Below are 20,320 nucleotides of genomic sequence, written 5' to 3'. Positions count from 1 at the left end.
TCCGTTACCTCCTTGGGACCTTGATTTGGTTCTATTGGTTCTTCAGAAATCTCCTTTCGAGAACATAAGACACATTTCCTTGCTCGCCTTGTTGCAGAAAGTTGCTTTGTTGGTGGCTATCACCTCTACACGCAGGGTTTCTGAACTAGCCGCGCTATCTTGCCGCTCTCCTTATCTGGTAATACACATGGATAAGGTAGTGTTACGACCTAATCCGTAGTTTCTTCCTAAGGTGGTTTCAGACGCCCAACTGAACAAAGACATAGTGCTTCCGTCACTTTGTCTGAAACCTTCACATCCTAAGGAAATTGCCTTGCATTGCTTGGATGTGGTTCGGGCGATACGTGTGTATCTGGAGACTACTGAGTCCTTTCGTAAGTCGGACTCTCTGTTTGTGAATACGGATGGACCCCATAAGGGTCAGGCTGTGTCTGTGGCGACCATCTCTCAGTGGATCAGACAGACGGTGGTGAAGGCATATTCTCTTAAGGGCAAGGTTTCTCCTTTCCCTGTCACGGCTCATTCTTGGGCGTTGAGTGCCTCTTGGGCTTTCCGCCATCGGACGTCAGTGATGCAGGTTTGCAAGGCGGCCACTTGGTCGTCTGTACATATGTTCACCAAGTTTTACAGAGTGGATGTGTTATTAAGGAGCAGTCTAATTTTCCTTCTCCTTTTATGGTTATGTTACAATTGAGCCCCAGTTGTTGCTTGTTGGGCTCCATGTTATGTGTTAGCTATGTTGGCCGTGGGCATTGCATTCTTTTAAGTATGTCCTTTCCCCACCCCTCAGTGGTTACTGCTTTTGGACGTCCCATCCGTTTATGATTTAAAGCAGCAGCTACGTCCGTCAGTGGACGAAAGAGAAAATGGGATTTTTTACTTACCGTCCACCGAAGGACGTAGCTCCCACCCCTCTTTTCTCTGAAGTTTGGTTATTCACTGCTTGCAACTAAACTGAAGATGCAACGATGAGGCCAGGGGTAATTATTATTATTATTATTATTATACAGGATTTATATAGCGCCGACAGTTTGCACAGCGCTTTATAATATGAGGGAAGACAATACAGTTACAATACAATTCAATACAGGAGGATTTAGAGGGCCCTGCTTGTCAGAGCTTACAATCTAGAAGGGGGGTCAAGTGAAACAAAAGGCAATAGCTGTGGGGGATGAGCTGATGGAGAAAATGGAGGTACAGTTGTCAGGTGTGGGTAGGATAGGCTTCTCTGAAGAGGAGGGTTTTCAGAGATCGTCTAAAAGCTAATAGAGTAGGAGCTAATCGGACAGATAAGGGTAAGGAGTTCCATAGGATTGGCGAGGCTCTGGTAAAGTCCTGGAGGCGAGCATGGGAGGAGGTGATGAGGGAGCTAGAGAGCCGGAGGTTTTGAGAGGAACGAAGAGAGCGATTCGGTTGGTGTTTTGAGACTAGGCTAGTGATGTAGCTGGGGGCAAGTTGTGGATGGCTTTGTAAGATGTTGTTGGTATTTTTTAATTTTAATTCGTTGAGTGAGCGGAAGCCAGTGGAGGGCTTGACAGAGGAGCAGCGGACACTGAGCGATTTGGTGAGGTGGATGAGCTTGGCGGCAGCATTCATGATGGATTGAAGGGGGGATAGCCTGTGTAGAGGTAAGCCAATGAGAAGGGAATTGTAGTCGAGGCGCCAGATGACCAGTGAGTGAACTAGGAGCTTTGTTGTGTCTTTGGTTAGAAGGGGGTGTATTTTGGAGATATTGTGGAGGTTGAGGCGGCAAGATTTGGACAGTGATTGGATGTGGGGCTTAAAAGAGAGTTCAGAACAACACCCAGGACCTTGGCATGCGGGGATGGGCTGATAGTAATGCCATTGATATTGACAGGGAGATCAGGGGAAGGGGCATGTGGTGGAGAAAAGATTATAAGCTCGGTTTTGGACGGATTGAGTTTGAGGTAATGGTGTGACATCCAGACTGATATATCAGATAGTAGATTAGTGATACGTGAGGAGACTGAGGGAGAGAGCTGAGGGGTGGATAAATAGATTTGAGTATCGTCAGCGTAGAGATGGTATTGGAAGCCGTGGGAGGCTATCAGCTGACCTAGAGAGGCCGTGTAGATTGAAAATAGGAGGGGTCTGAGAACAGACCCTTGGGGGACCCCAACAGAAAAAGTAAGAGGAGAGGAGGAAGTAGAATTGTAAGTAACGCTAAAGGTGCGGTTGGATAAGTAGGAAGATAACCAGTGAAGAATACAGTCATGGAGACCAAAGGCGTACAGTTTTTTGAGGAGGAGGGGATGGTCAACCATATCAAAGGCAGCAGAAAGGTCCAGGAGTAGGAGTACAGAGTAGGGTTCATTGGTTTTGGCAGTTAGTAGATCGTTTGTCAGTTTTAGGAGAGCAGTTTCAATGGAGTGTTGAGGCCGAAATCCAGACTGAAGGGGATCAAGGAGGCTATTCTCGGCAAGGTGGTCACACAGTCTGTTGTAGACCAGACGTTCAAGGAGTTTGGATAAAAAGGGGAGCAGGGAAATAGGGCGTAGGTTGTTAGGATCGGTTGGGTCCAGTGAGGGCTTTTTAAGTATGGGGCTGACTAGTGCATGTTTTAGAGAGTTGGGGAAGATGCCGGAAGAGAGGGAGAGATTGAAGATGTGGGTTAGAGAGCGTAGAATAGGGCCAGAGGGTAAATGTAGCATTTGCGAGGGAACAGGATCCAGAGGGCAGGTGGTTAAGTGGACGTTCGCAAGTAGTTTAGCAACCTCATCTATAGTAGTGGGGTTGAATGAGGGAAGTAGTGATCGCACCTGTGGGCATGAAGCGTGAAGCATGGAAGGTATCTGAACAGCAGTGATTTCCTCACGAATTGTATCAATCTTCTGTTTAAAGTGGTTGGCAATTTCCTGGGCAGTGAGTGAGTCAGTGGGAGGAGGTAGTGGAGGACGGAGTAGAGAATTAAATGTAGCGAAACGTTGCCGGGGGAGGGATGACAAGTTGTTAATGAGAGTGATAAAATAGGTCTGCTTGGCGGTGTGGAGACTGGAATTGTATTTATGGAGGGCAGATTTATATTGGTGGAAATCTATCTGAGACCCAGTCTTTCGCCACAGGCGCTCAAGAGCACGGCTATACTTTTTTAGACTTCTAGTGTTATCTGTTTGCCAAGGTTGAAGGGGTCGGGGCCTAGACCCATGGACCCCGCCCCCCTGGGCGTGTCAAAGCCTTTGACTCTACCTGGTCACTCCTAGTGGAAGGGAATTATTACTCATTCGTCTCTGATTTTAAAGCAGCAGCTACGTCCGTCAGTGGACTCAGAGAAATTGATTTTACAGGAAGTCAAAATCAAATTTTTTTTTCAGTGTATATATTCCTAAACTCCTAGTCCATCTTATAAGTAGAATGAACCATCAGACAAGGAGCTCCAGTATAATACAATGCACTGTCTTTTTGGAAAATGCAGTGTAATGTGATTGCCACACCTTTAGGCATCTGCTGAATCCCCCCAAGCCTGCCCGATATAATCCCATATTGTTTACTTTCACTTGTGCCTGATAGCTTCCAGGACACATCAAAGCTTCTTGGATGCCCCTTCTCGGCTTCATGGAAGCGTGCTTCTTCCTTTTTCATTTTTTTTAAAGCAGCACATGTGCAGTGTGTGCTCTCTCCTTCTCTCCCAGCAATACTCTCTTCTCTAGGAAGAGTGCACTGCACATGCATCAGTTAAGTGCACTGTTGTGATGCTGAGAACGAGTGTCCAACCTTTGCCATGTCCCAGAAGCTTTTAGGGACAAGACAACCCAAGGTAAACTTTATAGGAGTAAATCGGTCAGGCTTCATGACATACCAGTAGAGGTTTACCGGTGTGCCATTCACACTGTTGCAAAAATGCACAGTGCATTGTTGCATAATGGGTCCCCTTGTCTGCATAGACCGTTTTACGCATATGCTGATCAAGGGGAATTTTTTTGTTCTGTGTTACCAATGTTCGCAAGTGCTTGTTAATAACGTATTACTATATGAATGTTTCCACAAGAGATGTTTGAATCGTACTCATTGACTGAAAAAGCAATCGTAAGTTGTCAATCTCCAGGAAAAAATCACATTTTGGGAATGTAGATTTTATTATGCATTAGTCATGTGTTCATACACTGATAGCCATGGTAAAAACACTGAAATATTACTCTTAAGAAGTATATGATCTTTAAAATGAGCTCTAACTGGCCTCTAAAGCTGCAGGCTCTGTTAAAGCTTCAGTCACTTAATTTACCCGTAATTAAGCGTATCCCACGTTCATCTACTTGCTGCCTAGAGTAGAAATCTTCCCTCCAGTGATTACAGATCCTCTTCACAAGGCTAAGGTTCTGGTTCTGGTGCACTGCTGTGTTTGACACAAGCCAATACGGTGCCAGTTTGAAAAGGACAGAGTGCAGGGATTTGCAAATCTCATAAACCCATATTTTATTACCTTACAATAGAAAACCTATCAAATGTTTCAACTGAGAAAATGTACCATTTTCAGAAGAAAGATGAATAATAAGAAAATGAAAAAAGAAAAAGTAATTCAGAACTTCATAAATGTACAATCCAGATTTTGGATGTTATTTTCATTTTAAAGAAATACATTTACTGAATCCAAAGACCAGCAGTGACGCCCACAAAAATGTGATGTGAAAACACATTATAATGCTTAATCAGCTTGTTCAGTGGAAGGGTCCTAATTTTCTGTTGATGCTTTGCTAAAATTCGCTATGTCTATTTATTTGTTTTTTTTCAAGAGCACCCTGCTTACACGCCTGAGGAGTGTTACCAGAGGATCAACCGTAGTTTGCGCTGTACCCTTAAAAGACGTCACATTCCGATGGCAAGTACTGTTTTTTTACATACTAAAGGTGGCTGCAGACACGCATCCTTAAACTATGTTTCATCCAGAGTATATTGTTAAAGCAGTATTAAACACAAAAACAAAAATGTATTACACAGGGCTCGTACGGTCATGAAAAACCTGGAAAAGTCATGGAATTTTAAAATGGCAATTTCCAGGCCTGGAAAAGTATTGGAAAATAATTTAACCCACAAAGTTTTGGAAAAGTCATGGAAATTTGTTTCACAATCACTGTATATTTGAATATGCAGAAAAGAGAGAAGGGTGCCACTCAGTGTAGCAGATGTAAATAATTTTATTGACACATATTAAAAACTTATCTTCATAGCTCGGCGTCCTTCTGTCCCTGAGGCTGGCCAGCAGCTGGGAGATGACACTAGGGGAGAACCAATCAGGGGACTCAGTCAGATCGAGGCATCGGTGAAGCGCATACCTCACTAGAGGGCCACATGAACGTGATGACGCGGGGGGCTGCGTCGTTAACCGTTTTTCGGAGGTATGAAGAAGGAGCGGTTCACGTGTGCTCCGAAACCGGTTACCGCCCCCCGCATCATCACGTTTGTGCGGCCCTCCAGTGAGGTATGTGCTTCACCGCTGCCTCGATCTTACTGAGTCCCCTGATTGGGACTGACTGTCCAGCTAAAGTGGCAGTTAGACAAATCATTTAATACTGATAGGGATGCTTACAGTGGTAAGTTTTCATTCATTCATGTACAACCTTTATCCCAAAGGGGAAAAATACCAGTTACTGTTGTAACTGCAATTAAAATGTTAGCTGGAGTTTGGTTTTATATATAGATAGACAGAGAGATGGAGATAGTGTTAGATGCACTAGCATCTATCTCTATCTTCTCCCTAGGTGTACAATGCTGTTGTCCAAGCGTGTCTTCGTTGCTCCTCCATCAAGAGTGGAGACACCCTAGAACAAGAAATGTGTTACCGGCTAGATCACAGGTGAAAATTAAAGGAAAAAAGCCTAAAAAAAAAAAAAAAAATTGAAGCTGACACATTTAGAAACTGATGAGCTGCAATTTAATAAACATTTGGGTTGAATTCTGCTTTAAATTAGATTGCATGCTTCATTATTAACTCCAGATATGCATATGCCATACTTGTGGCACCTGAGTGCTGTGGAAGCTAAAAATAACTGTAGTAGATGCCGCTACTACAGTGATCGCTGCCATCTTCCAGGTCATGTGCTGAGCAGTTGATCTGCTGCATTTTTACCACAGGGGGTTGTTTACTTGGCATGAGCACTATTCAGAGAATGTCTTGCATTTTTCTCAATTAATGCATCACTGTTCCTCCTGTCCACAATGTTCAGTCAGAAAGCAATTAGGCATGGAACCAAGAAGACTGTGGCAATCAGTGTACTAGAGTCAGCTACTACACTGATTCTCTGCTTTCACAGCAGTCTTGCAGGTATGGCATATGGATAGCTGGACCAAAGTAACTATGCAATAAGAAATCCATACCTGGAATGCAGCTTTTAATAATCACACACTGGTCTCTTCAGAAAAGAGGCTGAATGGGAAGTGATGATGGGCCATGGGAAGAAGGATCTGGCAGAATAACTATTCAAGGACAATTTGTGGGTAAAATAGACAGTGAAAAACTCTTAGTGGTGGTAAGGGGTCTGTGGAGAAGAGTGTGGCGCAATGGTAAGAGCGGCAGACTTGATAACTGGGAGGATGAGATTAGAGGCAGAGTTGGTCATGTTACTATTGGAAGAACAGGCAGTGGGAGAAACTGATCAAGGGGAATAGGGGAGGAATGCAGAGCAGGAGCTAATTGTAGATCGGAGATGGATGAGAAAAAAACAGAAAGAGAGACTATCATGGCCAGGTGGAAAAGAGCTGTGATGCGAGTATTTGACATTTAGAGTGAGAGCTGATTGTGAACTGGGGATAGAGAGGGCAGTATAAGACCTGACTGTGTCTAAGTGGTATCAGATGGTAAAAGGAGGCAAATCAGAAGCTGGTATAGAAGAGGCAATGTGGAAGCCAAATGTGACTAGAATAGATGGTTGATTATAAACCAAGGGTTTAGATTTGTTTTCAGCATTTATGATAGGTTTGTAGTATGAGTTATGATCTAAAAAAAATGTCAGTTTGGATATTGGGATTCCAAAAAGTAGCAAGTACACTTTGCATCATCAAATGAAAATGTTGAATTCCGATTCATATGGATGATTTGTGCCACAATTAGTAACTGTAATCACTGTAGTAAGTAGATTGTTTGTTTTTCTGTTAGGTTCTATCTTTTTTAATAATAATTAAATCATTTCAGCATAAAAAATTGAGGAGGTACACCAACTCTCAGCTATTGGCACTCTGGGATTGACTGGGATCTCTGGTCCTGGCACTTTTTTTCTTTTTAAATGGAATTTTATTATTTTGTACCTGTGATCTACAATCAAGTGCCAGACTGGGCGACGAACTGGATAGTCTAGATCCTTAGGACCCCCCCAGTCTGGCCAGCGTGCGCGTGCAGACCGTTGCTTCGCGGTAGGTCGGCCGTTGACATAGCCCCACAGGACAGATGGCCTGCCTGCGAGTTTAATTCTCACGAGAGCTCATATGAACTGGATTTGGCCTGAATTGCAGCGCTTCCTCCCGGCCGACAGCACCCGCATTACGATGTTGTGGTGCCCACCCTGTTCCTGGTGTGGTAAGTAGCTGTCTTCCCTCTACCCCTGGAGCATTTTGGGGTGGACGTGGGGCCCCTCCCTGGGACAATGGGAACCCTGGGTCCCCTCTAAAATTTCGGTGGTCACTGTGAGTCTTTCGGTCCCCCTTCTCCCTGGGTGAGGTTATGAGCTGGCTATTGCCACATGCTCTTAAGGGGTGCTGGTTGGAGTTGCTGCTGACCGGGGTTTCCTGGTGCGCAACGGGGGAGGTTGAGCAAGGTTCCTCTGGGCTCCCTGCGGCAGTTGTTGGGCTGGGGAAGCGGATGGTTTAACATCCCCTGGTACGCGCTGCACGCGGCCTGATCTGGTCAAAAATTTAGGCCGTGGCCCTTGCGGCCTACTCGTTGGAAACTTTGTGAGGCAGACCCTGTGAGAGTGGCTGAGACCACTGCCTCCCATTTGGGCATCCGCCTTCCCCTGGGTGGTCCGCTCCGCTGGGGCTTGCGTCCAAACTGCTGGGCGCCCACAAAAATTCAGGACGCCTCCGTTGGGGGGGGGGGTGCGCGGGCGTCCCCAGTGCATTTTAGCCGAAGCCCCTGCTTTTCCTTTTGGGCATCTGCCTGGCTGAGGATCCGTGCACCTGCAGCTAGGCCTCCACGAAAATTTAGGGCACAGCTTGTGGCCTGCTAGGTTATTTGGTCAGCTTGGCGTCTCGCTTTTGAAGAGGTGGCACTGTGGGGGGCGCTTCTTATGTGAATGACAGCTTTGCTGCCATTATTGTGTGGGGCATCTGCCCCTTTTTAGCGCTGCGGCACCATCGGGGCACCCTGCCTGCACGTTCGCGTCCCGGCAGGTGGCCCCTTTGAAGGGGGCTATATTCTATTCTGCCCTCTATAGAGAACTTGGAGGGCGACCCCCCCCCCCCTTGTTTTTTTGCGGGGTGCAGTAGGTGGTCCATTCCTGGGCCCGTCAGCGTCCCCTTTGTGGGATTGCAGTGGTGGCCTCCTGATATGTTTTCGGGGTGAGCTTGGTATATAGCTTCCCTCCTGGGTCTGCGTCCCCGCACCCGGAGTGCTCAGATATTGAGGATGTTTCCTCTGCTCCTCCAGCAGCGCATGAAAACGTCCTCTGCACAAACGTGCTCAGGGGGTCCAGACTCTGGCAGCGTCCAGACTGTCGATTAATGTACTGGAACTCTGAGCGATCTTTGTTTGGCTCATTGAATAATTCGTCCTCAGGTGTCTGCGATACAAATTTCCATCGGACAATGCCACGGCCATGGTCTATATCAATCACCAAGAAGAAGTGTCCCGGCGGCTCAGTAAGTAGCTGGCAGTAAGTAGCTGGCATTCTAAGGTGGGCTGACCAATTCATTCCAGCCTCTCAAACGTCTGCCACAACGCCTGTGCAGAATCCAGGCAGAAGGGATTCCGGTCATTCTAGTGGCTCCAGACTGACCTCGTCGGTATTGGTACGCTCATGTGGTAAGACTGGTCGCCGATGCTCCTTGGGGACTTGCTCTCAAGGAGGATCTGCTGTCCCATGGACCAATCTTCCATCCTGCTTTACAGTCACTGGCTTTGACGGCCTGGCTGTTGAACGCCAGGTGCTGAAGGATGGAGGTTTGTCTGAGTCTGTGATTCCTACGCTGTTAAAAGCTAGATAATCTTCTAGAAAGATCTACCATCGTATGTGGAGGACGTACATTGCGTGGTTTGAGTCTCTCTGGGTTCATCGTTGCTCCTTCTCAGTGGATCGGATCTTAACCTTCCTTCAATAGGGGGTTGAACAGTAATTGGCCTTAGAGTTACCATCAAGGGCCAGATATCGGTTTGTGGCAGCCCTTTTCCAACGACCTTTGGCCACACACTTCTGGTGCGTACCTTTTCTTCAGGGCGTCCGACATATGCTTCTTTCAGTGTTGGCTCTGTTGCCGCCCTGGAATCTTAATGTGGTGCTTTCAGCTCTAGAGAAGCCTCCCTTTGAAAACATTTGGGAGGCTTACCTGCTTCACTGCCCCAGAAGGTGGCCTTCTTTGGTGGCTATCACCTCTGCGTGCAGGGTGTCGGAATGGTGGCGTTATCCTGTCGTTCACCTTATGGTGTGTTTCCCAAGGATAAGGTGGTGCTTTGCCTTTGTCCCTCATTCCTTCCTAAGGTGGTCTCTGACTCATTTGAATGAAGACATTGTGTGGCCTACCCTGTGTCCCAGGCCTAAACAACCGAAGGAAATTGCCTTGCATGCCTTGCATGCCTTGGATGTGGTGCGGGCAATTAGGGTGTACTTTGCAGCTACAGAGTCTTTTAGGAAATCAGACTCTGTATTTGTGCTCACGGACGGACCTTTCAAAGGGTTGTCCGCTTCTTTTGTGACCATTTCCAGATGGATCAGACGCTGGTTCTGGCCTATTGCATCAAGGGTCAGGTTCCTCCTTTCCCTGTCAAGGTACACACCTACTAGGGTGCTGTCTCTGGGGCTTTCCGTCATCCAGCGTCAGTGATGCAGGTTTGCAAGGCGGCCACCTGTTCGTCGATGCACACTTTTACAGTTTTTTGTAAAGTGGATGTGTTGGCATTTGCGGATGCTTCTTTTGGCCGCAAGGTTTTGCCTGCTGCTGTTAGAGGACCTGGTTGGCTATGGCTAGCCTTGGAAATTTTTTTTCTGCGGTTTCCCACCCTTCATGTTTGACACTGCTTTGGGACATCCCAATGGTTAAGAATCAGGAGCTGTTTCCGTCCATGAATGAAAGAGAAAATGGGATTTTTGACTTACCGTAAAATCCATTTCTCGAATGTTCATTGATGGACACAGCACCCACCCCTCTGTGGAGTTGACTTTCTTCTGACACTGCTTGTAATAAAACTGAGTGCCTATAGCTGAGAGCGGGTGTGTATACCCCCCCCCCCCCCCCCCAGGGCTGCCCATAGGCAAAGTCCAGCTTTTTCCTGCCTAGTGTCCTACTCCTGTAGGGGGCAGTATAACCCAATGGTTAAGAAGAATCAGGAGCTGTCTGTCAATGAACATCAGAGAAATGGATTTTACGGTAAGTCAAAAATCTGATTTTATTCCTTCATTTAAGCCTTTATTCAGGTTGTGTTCTTCATTTTCTCTGATGGTTAATTTTATGTTTTTTTTTTTAGTCTAGTCAGATGAGAAGCATCCCTTTCTGAAATAATTCATCAGGTGATCATCAATATGTTTAAAACTGATAACTTTTCCCTCGTGAGTCAGCATTAGTTACTGACTTGCAAGGAAATGGTTATCAGTCTTAAACCACAGCCTGCTGGTGAAACTTGTTCCATGCAAAATCTATTACACTTTCTGGTCCCAAAAAAACCCTGAAAAGGTAGATTTATCTGTGTCATTATAAAGAGGTGTATTAAGTAGTATATTTTGTATTTTTTTTTTTTTTTTTTTTTTTTTTTAATGCTAATTTTTCCATATTCATACTAGTTGCCAGCAATCTAACATTCTCCTCTTGCTCAACTTATGTGCCAAAAGATTTCCCCTAGTTTTCTATGGAGATTTTTATTCTATCCTGTCACATACAGACCAAGCAGCAGGAACACTGGATGTGGATGGCAGATGTCTCCTCTACTCATGTCTCCTCTACCCATCCAATGTGACATTTTAAAGTGTTTACCACCTCCTTTTAAAGTTATTTGCAGGTATAAAACAACTATCAAAAAATCTGAGCTGCTTATTCGTTCCATAGGACTGGTGTGGTATAAATGTGTACATTCACATATCTGTTAATATTCTATGTAGCCCACTCATGGGTCTGGTTTTACTTCCAGTAATAATAGCCATTTAGAAAAATGTATTTCAAGCAGTCAATTCCACTAACCCACCCCCCAAAATAAATAATAAAAAAAAAAAATATTCGCTGCATTTGGCAACATTTTAGGTGTGTTTGTGTACCTTTTTTTAAAGCACAGCTCTGCCTAATAAAGTTGGTCCAGCTGCCTTTTTAGGTGCTAGTGTTCCAGCTTTTGAAGAAAACTAAATGCAAAAAAATTACTTGCAAAGCAGCATGATTCATAGTAAAAGCAACAATACACATGCAAATTAATTTTGCTCCATTAGGACTTATTTAAAATGTAAATGCTGCATTTCACATCTGGAAAAAATCTTAAGTTCACGTCAGAAGCAAAACACAAAGGCCCTTAAATGTGTGGTGAAACTGTTGCTGAAATTTAGGTAACAGTTTGCCTTTTTTCCCATTTCCTTCAGGGTACCCTTGAGTGCTTGGAGGAAGAGATTCTCTCATTCTTCTCAGTCAGTCCAGAGTCAGTGTATACTGCCATGATGGAAAACAGGTACCGAATCTAGATTTCCTCTACTACATTTTTTTTTTTTTTTTTTTTTTTTTTTTTAGCATTTAATAACCTATCCGCAACTTAAAGTTAAAAAAATAAATCTGTGTCTTTTGTTTTTATGTGTGTGTTTAGTAATTCTCATATTGTTAGGGTATGGTGTTAAACATGTCACAGCATTGGCCCTTTCCAACATAAAACTATAGAGCTGATGCACTTTGCATCAAATGGGTTTTCTTTCTTCACTGAGGGACACAGGAACTTTGAGACTGTTGAATTTCACTGCTGCTTAAAGAAGGATTTTGACACTAAAACAGAATTGTGGCCGGCCTGGTATAACCCCTCCTCCTCCCAAGCATGCCTCAGTTTTTGGTGGTCTCCTAGAAGGGTTTATAGCTGTTTCTTCGCTCTGCTAGCTACTACTTTTTCCGCTGACATCCACCTTCGCTCACGTCCGTTTTTTGAAATGGAAAAAAAAGCCCCATTTTTCATCAGGTAAAAAATAAAAAAACAGGAGGGGATCTAAATGGGTGTCAACAGACAAATGGTCCGTTTTTTGCATCTGTTTTTTATTGGTTAAGAGCCGACACATGTCGGCGTCCTAACAGCTGATGACGATTCAGCTGTCAGCAGGGTTCCCCGCTGAGTCATTGTTGGCTGTTAGGGACGAGGCAGCCGGCTCGCTGAGAGGCTCCTTAGCAACCAGCTATTCCTAAAAAAAAGAATCTTGTTCGGTCAATCGTTTTTTAAAATTCTAATTATTCCAAAAATTTGAAATATGTTTAAAAATGGATGTACACAACCGAATGTAAAAACTGAAGTCCGAATCCGTTTTTCATCCAATTCTCTGTACCCCCCCCCCAATGTGTTGGCACCTGGGGTAGAAACGCCTCCACCCTCCCACTGGTACGCCACTGCAGTGTTTTGGGTTTTTTTAAGCTTTCTTTTAAGTGTACAAAGTGACACCTTTATTCATGTCTCCTCACAACAATGCGGTGTGTTGTGGTGTTCTGTGACATGGGGTGCCTACCTGTGTGCAGCGGTAAAATGTTATGTCTGCATTTTACTGCAGCTCAATGTACCACACCTCTGGGCTGCATTTCTGTGTGAACAGGGCACATAGAAAACAATTGCCATAGCTGTGACTGGAGATAATCCAGTGTAGGGAAAATGCCAGTCACCGCAATATGTATGAACAAGCGTTGTTAAACCACTGCAACTAGATCACTGCTTCCCCAGAGAGCAAGGGTCCCCATAAACAAAAAAAGAGCGACAATTCTGAAAAAAAAAAAAAAAAAGATTTTTCACTTTCTGCTATATAACATTCCTAATTAAAAAAAAAAAAATTAAAAATCAAATTTTTTTTTCATCATTTTAGACCAATTTGTATTCTGCTAAATATGTTTGGTAAAAAAAAATCCCAATAAACGTATTTTGATTGGTTTGCGCAAACGTTATCATTTCTACAAACTAGGGGAAAGATTTGTCGTAATTTTTATTTATTTATTTTTTTTACCAGTAATGGTAGCGATCAGCAATTTTTAGCGGGACTGTGACATATCGGCGGACAGATCGGACACCTATCTGACATTTTTGACACTTTTGGGGGGGGGACCAGTGACATTACTACAGTAATCAGTGCTAAAAATATTCACTGTTACTGTACTAATGACACTGGCAGGGAAGAGGTTAACGCCAGGGGCGATCAAAGGATTAAATGTATGCCTAGGGGTGTTTTCTAACTGTGGGGAGGATGGGCTTATAGAATCCACACCGTCACCTGTGTTCCTAAATAGGAGGAACACCGGAGCCCTGTGTTGATTGCTGACAGTACAACGGTGTGCTGTGTTTTACAACAGCAGACTGCCGTTCGGTCTCCACGGGTGCCCGGCAGCAATTGCGGCCGCCGGCCCGCAGATTAGCTTCCCCGCTGGAGAATGGGCACGTGCGCCCCACACGATCGCTACCGCGAAGCGACATATGGGTACGTCGTTTCGCGGGAACCTTCCGACCTGCCACCATATATCTACGGCGGCTGGTCAGCAAGTGGTTAATAATTGTATATATGATCGCCCCTAATTGATGTCTACGGTTAGGTTTCTGATTGTTTCTGGCTAATCCCTTGGTTTTACACTGGATGTAATGCCACATAGGGTTTTATATTAAAGGGGAAAAAGCAGTCAGACTTTTTGTAATTATGATTTTATGTATACAACCTAAAAAATGGCACCCATAGCAATTACATTTATATTTAAATTGTCTGATATCTGGAATTAAGTTGAGCAATCACTTATTATTTATTTTTTAAAGTTATACTTCATAAATTCAAATTCATGTAAAATGTATTCTCTGTCAATAGGAAACTGGTTTCAATGTATAATTTACAGTTTTTTATTTATTTTTTTTGTCATTGTTGTTCTGTTAAATGCTTTTCAATAATAAATTGTATAGAAACTTGTACATTTCAAATATATAATCTCATCTGGTTTTCTCGCAGTTACCAGCGCCTCCTGCTGCACGCTGTGTGTCAGTACATGGATCTGGCCTCTGCTAGTAAGAATTGTGGGATTTGTTTTGGGATGGGGGCAGTGCAGGAAGGTCTGTGGCATATTATACAGATTGTTGAAGTGCTTGGAGGGCTTTTTTAGCTATTTCAAGTATGTATATATGTATGTATGTATAAAACTATAGGTGTTTGTCTGTCTATTTACTATGTCAATCAAGCTTCCTTCTTTGCTACATGATAATATTGAATAACTGTTAGATAAACGGTGGAGATGAAGCACAGTTCTGTTTAAGTGGTAACTACTTTTGCAGTCACTTAATCAAAGTGTGTGTTTCATTTTTAACACAGCTGCCTAAACAATGTATCAGTTCTTCATCATTCTAAAGGCAGCTGATGATTTTATTTGCTTTTAGTAAAGCAAAACCTTCTTTCTTTCCTGTCCATGAAGAGATGCAAGAAGTCTTATATTGTCGGGTTATACTGCCACCTCAAGGAGGTTTGGATTCTGGCAAAAAAAAAAGAAAAAACTAGGCCAGCCTAGGATATTTCCTCCTAATCCCAGCATGCCTAACTACTGTCCCAAGGAGGATTGACCTCTTTTCTTCAGCTCTGCTGAGTAACATTTAACTATCATATAGGACACAGGCTAAGTTTTCATAGACCCTGCGTTGTAGACTTATTCCTTAAGGTGATTGGACAAGGTAAGCTTTTCAGAGTCCTCGGTTTTTTTGCTAGTATCCAAAGGTGATGGATCGCCTCTCTTGAAGAGAAATCACTCTTCACCTAATTTATTATTTTAGGATTATTCAATCAACTCCTTCATGGTCTTTTAATAGCACAATAGAAACTGTGCTTCTGGATGAGTGCAACTTTGGTAAAACCTTTGGAGCCATACCCGGACCGCACGCTGTAGGGATGGCCTGTAACGTTTCTGCAGGCACTAGATCCTGCATGGGCATTTACCTTGGCACTTGATGCAACACATGTAGTTAGCCACAGGGTGCTATACAGGTCCAGGGCTGTGATCCGTCCTTATGAAATCCAGACTTTTAAGGGACCTCTTCCAGGGTATGCCCACCATGATGAGCAAAGCCTGGACTCCTATATATGTTGCAGTGTCGTGGACAGACAAAGTCACCCTGTATCTCACAGCTACTGGGATGTATTAACTTTTTAGTGAAAATATTTCAAACTGGGTGCTAAAATTCAACCACTCAGAGCTTGGTCTCAAGTGGATTACAAGGTGTTACAACTACCCCACTGGTTGCTCACTTTACTGCCACTTTTGTCTATAGCCCTTTTAAGGTAACTTGGGTGTTTCCTCCTGCCAGGACTTTAATTCAGGATGGTGTACATCCCCGAGTTGCTGCATTCTATTTCCAGACATGCTTACCCTACATTTCATACCCTACTCCGTAAGTACCCCACAGAGAAACGCCCGTAGCTATGGTGGAAGCCATGGCAAAATCTCAGGTGGATATTCAATCTGCGAAAGGCCCGTACAACAGTCAACCTCAGAGTGACAATGCTTGAACCAGAGCAGGACCCAAATGCAAAGAGTGGCCTACCTGACAAAAGATTTTTCCTCAACTTTGTCACAATTCCTCAAACCACAAACTGCTATAATACAGCCATCTCTGTTCAGGGCTTTTCCATCTTCTTTGTTTGTTTATACCGGAGTCAGATTCGGACGTGCCTGAGCAAGAAGAGGTGGGCATGGAAAGGAATGAAGAGGATATGGAGGCAGTTTTAGAGGAGGGTGTGAAGGATTTCTCACCCCTACACTCCTATACACCTGAAGCTGCAGATCCTTGCAACATGATTGCTAACTTATTCTCAAAATCGCTTGGCATTGTTGCCCACCCATCCCCTCCTGCAGCTATAATAATTGTGTTTTGTCAGTAGAATCCTCTTTGTTCCATTAGGTTATGTGCCCCAGTGTATGTGCTTTATAAAAAAAAAAAATATGTAGCTGTATACCTTATTTTAGAGCGTCGTTCAGCGTTTACGTGACTGCCCGCCGCTCTCCTCCCAGCTCACAGCAGGGGATTCTCTGCCCCTCCCGCTGTAGTTCTCAGATCGGGAAGACAGCAGGGGGCTGTCACGTGATCGGCGCTGTGAAATAACGTATACAGCTACATATTTTTTATAAAGCACATTCACTGGGACACATAACTTAATGGAACCTAGACCTGGAGTTACGTTTCACCAATAAACTAGACGGGTTTGTCTCCAGCTACAGGGATCCCTTGGCAGAAGCAGTGGATGTTCTGGTGGCTCTGTAGGATCAGTGCACCCTAATCTATGCTTTTTCTCCCTAAAACTCATTTTGTCTTCTGCTTCTCCACACTGGTCCAATGGATGTGGTATTCCAACCTCAGAAGGCTGGTGGCAGATGCTCTGTGGGCTTTTCAACATCATCCGGATCTTCTGTCTCAAAGATCATTTTACCACTCTGTTTTACAGTCGCTGGATTTAACGGCAAGGCTGTTGAAGTCCAGGTTGTAAGCTACAGAGGTATTTGTGAATACGTGATTTTCACGATGTTGAAAGGCTTGAAAGTCTACTTCTTAGAAGGCCTATCCCCGCACATGGTAGGGGACGTTCACTTGGGGATGGACGAGGAACTTTCACCCCATGAGATTCTCAAAGTAACAAATCCTTGCCTTTTTACAGATGGGCCTGGACCAGCATTTGGCCCATAGCACCATCAAGGGTAGGGGATCTACTCTTGCAGTCATGTTCCAGGGACTGCTGGCTTCCCATTCATTAATACAGACTTTCATGTAGGGCATCTCCCATGTGGGCTCCCCTGTTAGTGTGGGATCTTAATTTGGTTCTCTTGGCACTTTAACAATGGCCTTTTAACAACCTATCAGGGATAGTCCTCTTTCCACTCACAAAGTTGCAATTCTTAATATCCACCAACTCTGCAAGGTAAGTCTCTCTTTGAGTTTGTGACCTTATCCTGTATAGACTACTTTATAATAAAATGGGGCCGGTCCTTACACTGCCTTAGCATATATAGTGAGCTCCTCTTAGTAAAAAAGGGCTTCAGCTTAGTCTCCTACCCATAAGAGAACCCCCTCTTAACATGTTTTGCCCAGTAGAGGCTTAATTGTGAAGCTAATTTTTAGTGAGGGGCTCACTATATGCTGAGGCAGTGTGCTAACAGGTGCTTAATGTGTCTGACGAACCAGTATTCAACCCGACATGCACCTGCAAACATAATGGCCAGTTGACCTGAATGAACAGATTGTGGCATTTGAGCTGTAAAAATTTTACTTGGTTTTTGCACAAGAACAACGTGGTATTTTGCAAGGTGGTGGTAAGGCCCAGAACTTTCTACCTACCCTAAGTAGTTTCAGCCCAATTATCTCAACCAGGACACTGTCCTTCCATTCCTCTGGCTCCAGTTCATCAAAAGGAAATCTTCCTCCATTGCCCGGTTGTAGTTTGCCTGTGGGAGTTTATCTCGCAGCCAGTATTTTCTTCAGAAAGACTGACTTTCTTTTTGTCATTCCTGATGGTTCAAACCAGCTTCTCGTTCAACCATTTCCTGGTGGGTCAAACAGACCATAATTCAGACTTCAGGCCCGTACACACGTAGCGATTGTCGGCCGTAAATATTCGGCCCCTGAACGATCGGCCGATTGTCGGCTTGTTAGTATGATGCTTCCGACATCCGACTGCGACTTTTCGGCCGAACAGAATCGGGTGTGCAGGCTATAAAATTTTTGTTGGCCGTCACCAGAACTGCCGATTGTTCGCCAGTCAGTACAGAATTCGGCCGACTAACAGCAGATGAGCAAGACTGGGCATGCTCAGAGAAGAAAAAACACATGGAAAGTTAACCATCACATGGCATCACTTCTGCAGTCGGCTGTTGTTGGCCGAAAAAATTTGTGTGCAGTCTTTAGCACTTTCCAACCGACAGGACAGCACCGGACAAAAGACGGCCGATCGTTTGGCCGACATTCGGTACGTGTGTACGGGGCTTTAGTCTTAAAGATCAGGTGCCTTTCCTGTCCAGGCGCACTTTACTATATTTGTAAGTGCTTCTTAGGATCTTCAGCATCAGGCTACTGTCAGATTTGCAAGGCTGCCACCTGATTCTTTGTTCACCTATTCTCCAAGTTTTAACCAGGTGGCTCTTCAGGGCTCATCTGATGTCAAAGTAAGGTTCTTCAGGTGGCTGTTTGAGCTGCAGGCGGTCCCCAGTTCTGTGTTTTGTTGCGGGCCTGTTACTGATTTGTTTGTTGTTGCCCACCTCTCAGTTGGACTGCATGTGGACATCCCAACAATAGGACTTTTTGTGTCCCTTTAATGAACAAGAAAGCTAACCGGCTTTTGTACTCCTGTAAAATCCTTTTCTTGGGATCCATTGAGGAACAGTAGGTCCCAGTCCCATGCTTCTGTGTATATGATCATGCGCTTTGTACTGCTTTTCCTCAAAACTGAGGCATGCTGGGAGAGTGGTTGGGGGGGAGGGGTGTTATCCTGCACTGGCCTTTTTTTTTGGTCCAGTGTCCAATTCTCATGTAGGTGGCAGTATAACCTGACGGTATAAGACTTCTTGTGCGCCTCAATGGAGTCAAAGAAAAAAATTTTATGGAGAGTACAAAAATCATTTTAGGTTAGTTAGGTTTAGTCATGGCATTCTCAAACTCGCTGTTCATCTAGTGCCCAAAGCATATGGTATAATGTTTTGCATTAAAAATGTAATGTTTGTCCCATTTGCTATAATTTTTTTTTTTTTTTACTAAGCAATATTACCAGTTGCTGTATAAATAGTGCAAAAAAATGTCACTCTTAAAGCTAAGCTGCAGACATACTGCTAAATATTAGTAGAGTTGGAAATCTGCTCATACAGTCTTATGAGGAAGGCTAGCAGGCTTGTTGGACAATGCAAAAGCATCATCACTGTGATTAGGTCACCTCTCTGCTCCCTCCTGGCTGCAAGCTTCCTGAGTTAAATTGACAGCAATGCACAAAGCAAAGGGAGCTGATTTGCCCACACTCTCATTTGTATTTTGTTTTTGTTTTTTTTCTACCCTCCTGCATTTTAAGAATCAAATATTGTAATATCAATACATAAATAAATTAAATGATGATTTTTATACATGCTTGAAGTTCAGCGTTAAAATTGAAAAATTATAATTTTTAGTAGCATGTTTGCTTGTACAGCTAATGTTCAAATGATTTTGTAAACCGTATTTGTGACACTTGTAATTTTAGACAGCAATAAATGCTATCAGTACTGTCATCCTCATTTCCATTCTCCTATCTTTTCCTATTATAGGTGCCGACTTCCAAGGCCAACGTCAGATGCGTGTGGTGAACAGGAACAGAGATTTTTGCCCCCCAGAATTGCTTCTCTCTGCCTATCTTCAAATGAAATGCTGACCCATAAATAAACTGGTGGATGCTCGAGTCAGTTTGACAATGTATTTAAACAAAAGGGCCTAATAACAGGGTACAAAGAACAGTTCTGTGCAATAATTCACAGTAACTTTAGCACAAAAGCTGACTTCTCAGAAGCTACTGTGTGGTTTGGTTTCTATGAGTTATTGCACACTAGTGCTTTTTCTCCTGCCTGTTATATGCTCCAGAGAGTTAAGCAGCCAGTAGATGATGATGATGATGATTTTCTTTTTCATTCAACCAATGGGTTGATAAAAAAAAAAAAAACTGCCCCGATTCCCCATCCACACATTCTAAGTGGACGGGAAAATCGCTCCCGCTGAGCTATTGTGTTAAGAATACAGTGATAAGTGCTGCCTCCTATAGCGGCAGATTGAGCAGCATTTATCCGGCAGGCTAGATGTATAGAAGTCGATTGGTAGATCGGCTTCTGTACAATCCCTGTCCCCATAGATGGATTGAAATTCAGTCAGTTCCCGATGAACCGGCTACATTTTGATCCATCTATTGGCCGGCTTTATTTGCATATTTTGCATTTACTTGTAACTTTGTTTAGAACCAGATCATACTATGTACTAGTTACATAAGGA

General features: G+C 43.9%; 1 protein-coding gene across 1 annotated transcript in view; it reads left to right on the top strand.

Annotated features, from left to right (window-relative positions):
- Positions 1 to 19,718, top strand: part of R3HDM4 (R3H domain containing 4) — a 105,689-nt gene extending 85,971 nt beyond the window's left edge. Inside the window, exons 5-8 of the mRNA XM_082248002.1 lie at positions 4,749 to 4,834; positions 11,718 to 11,803; positions 14,298 to 14,353; positions 19,609 to 19,718. Of these exons, the coding sequence (XP_082104128.1) occupies positions 4,749 to 4,834; positions 11,718 to 11,803; positions 14,298 to 14,353; positions 19,609 to 19,712 (332 nt within the window). The 3' untranslated portion in view covers positions 19,713 to 19,718. The remainder of the gene's footprint in view (positions 1 to 4,748; positions 4,835 to 11,717; positions 11,804 to 14,297; positions 14,354 to 19,608) is intronic.
- Positions 19,719 to 20,320: the final 602 nt, after the last annotated feature.

This window comes from Pelophylax lessonae, assembly GCF_965119305.1.
Source record: "Pelophylax lessonae genome assembly, chromosome: 1".
NCBI classification, from domain to species: Eukaryota; Metazoa; Chordata; class Amphibia; order Anura; family Ranidae; genus Pelophylax; species Pelophylax lessonae.
This window is presented reverse-complemented; position numbering and strand designations above follow the sequence as displayed.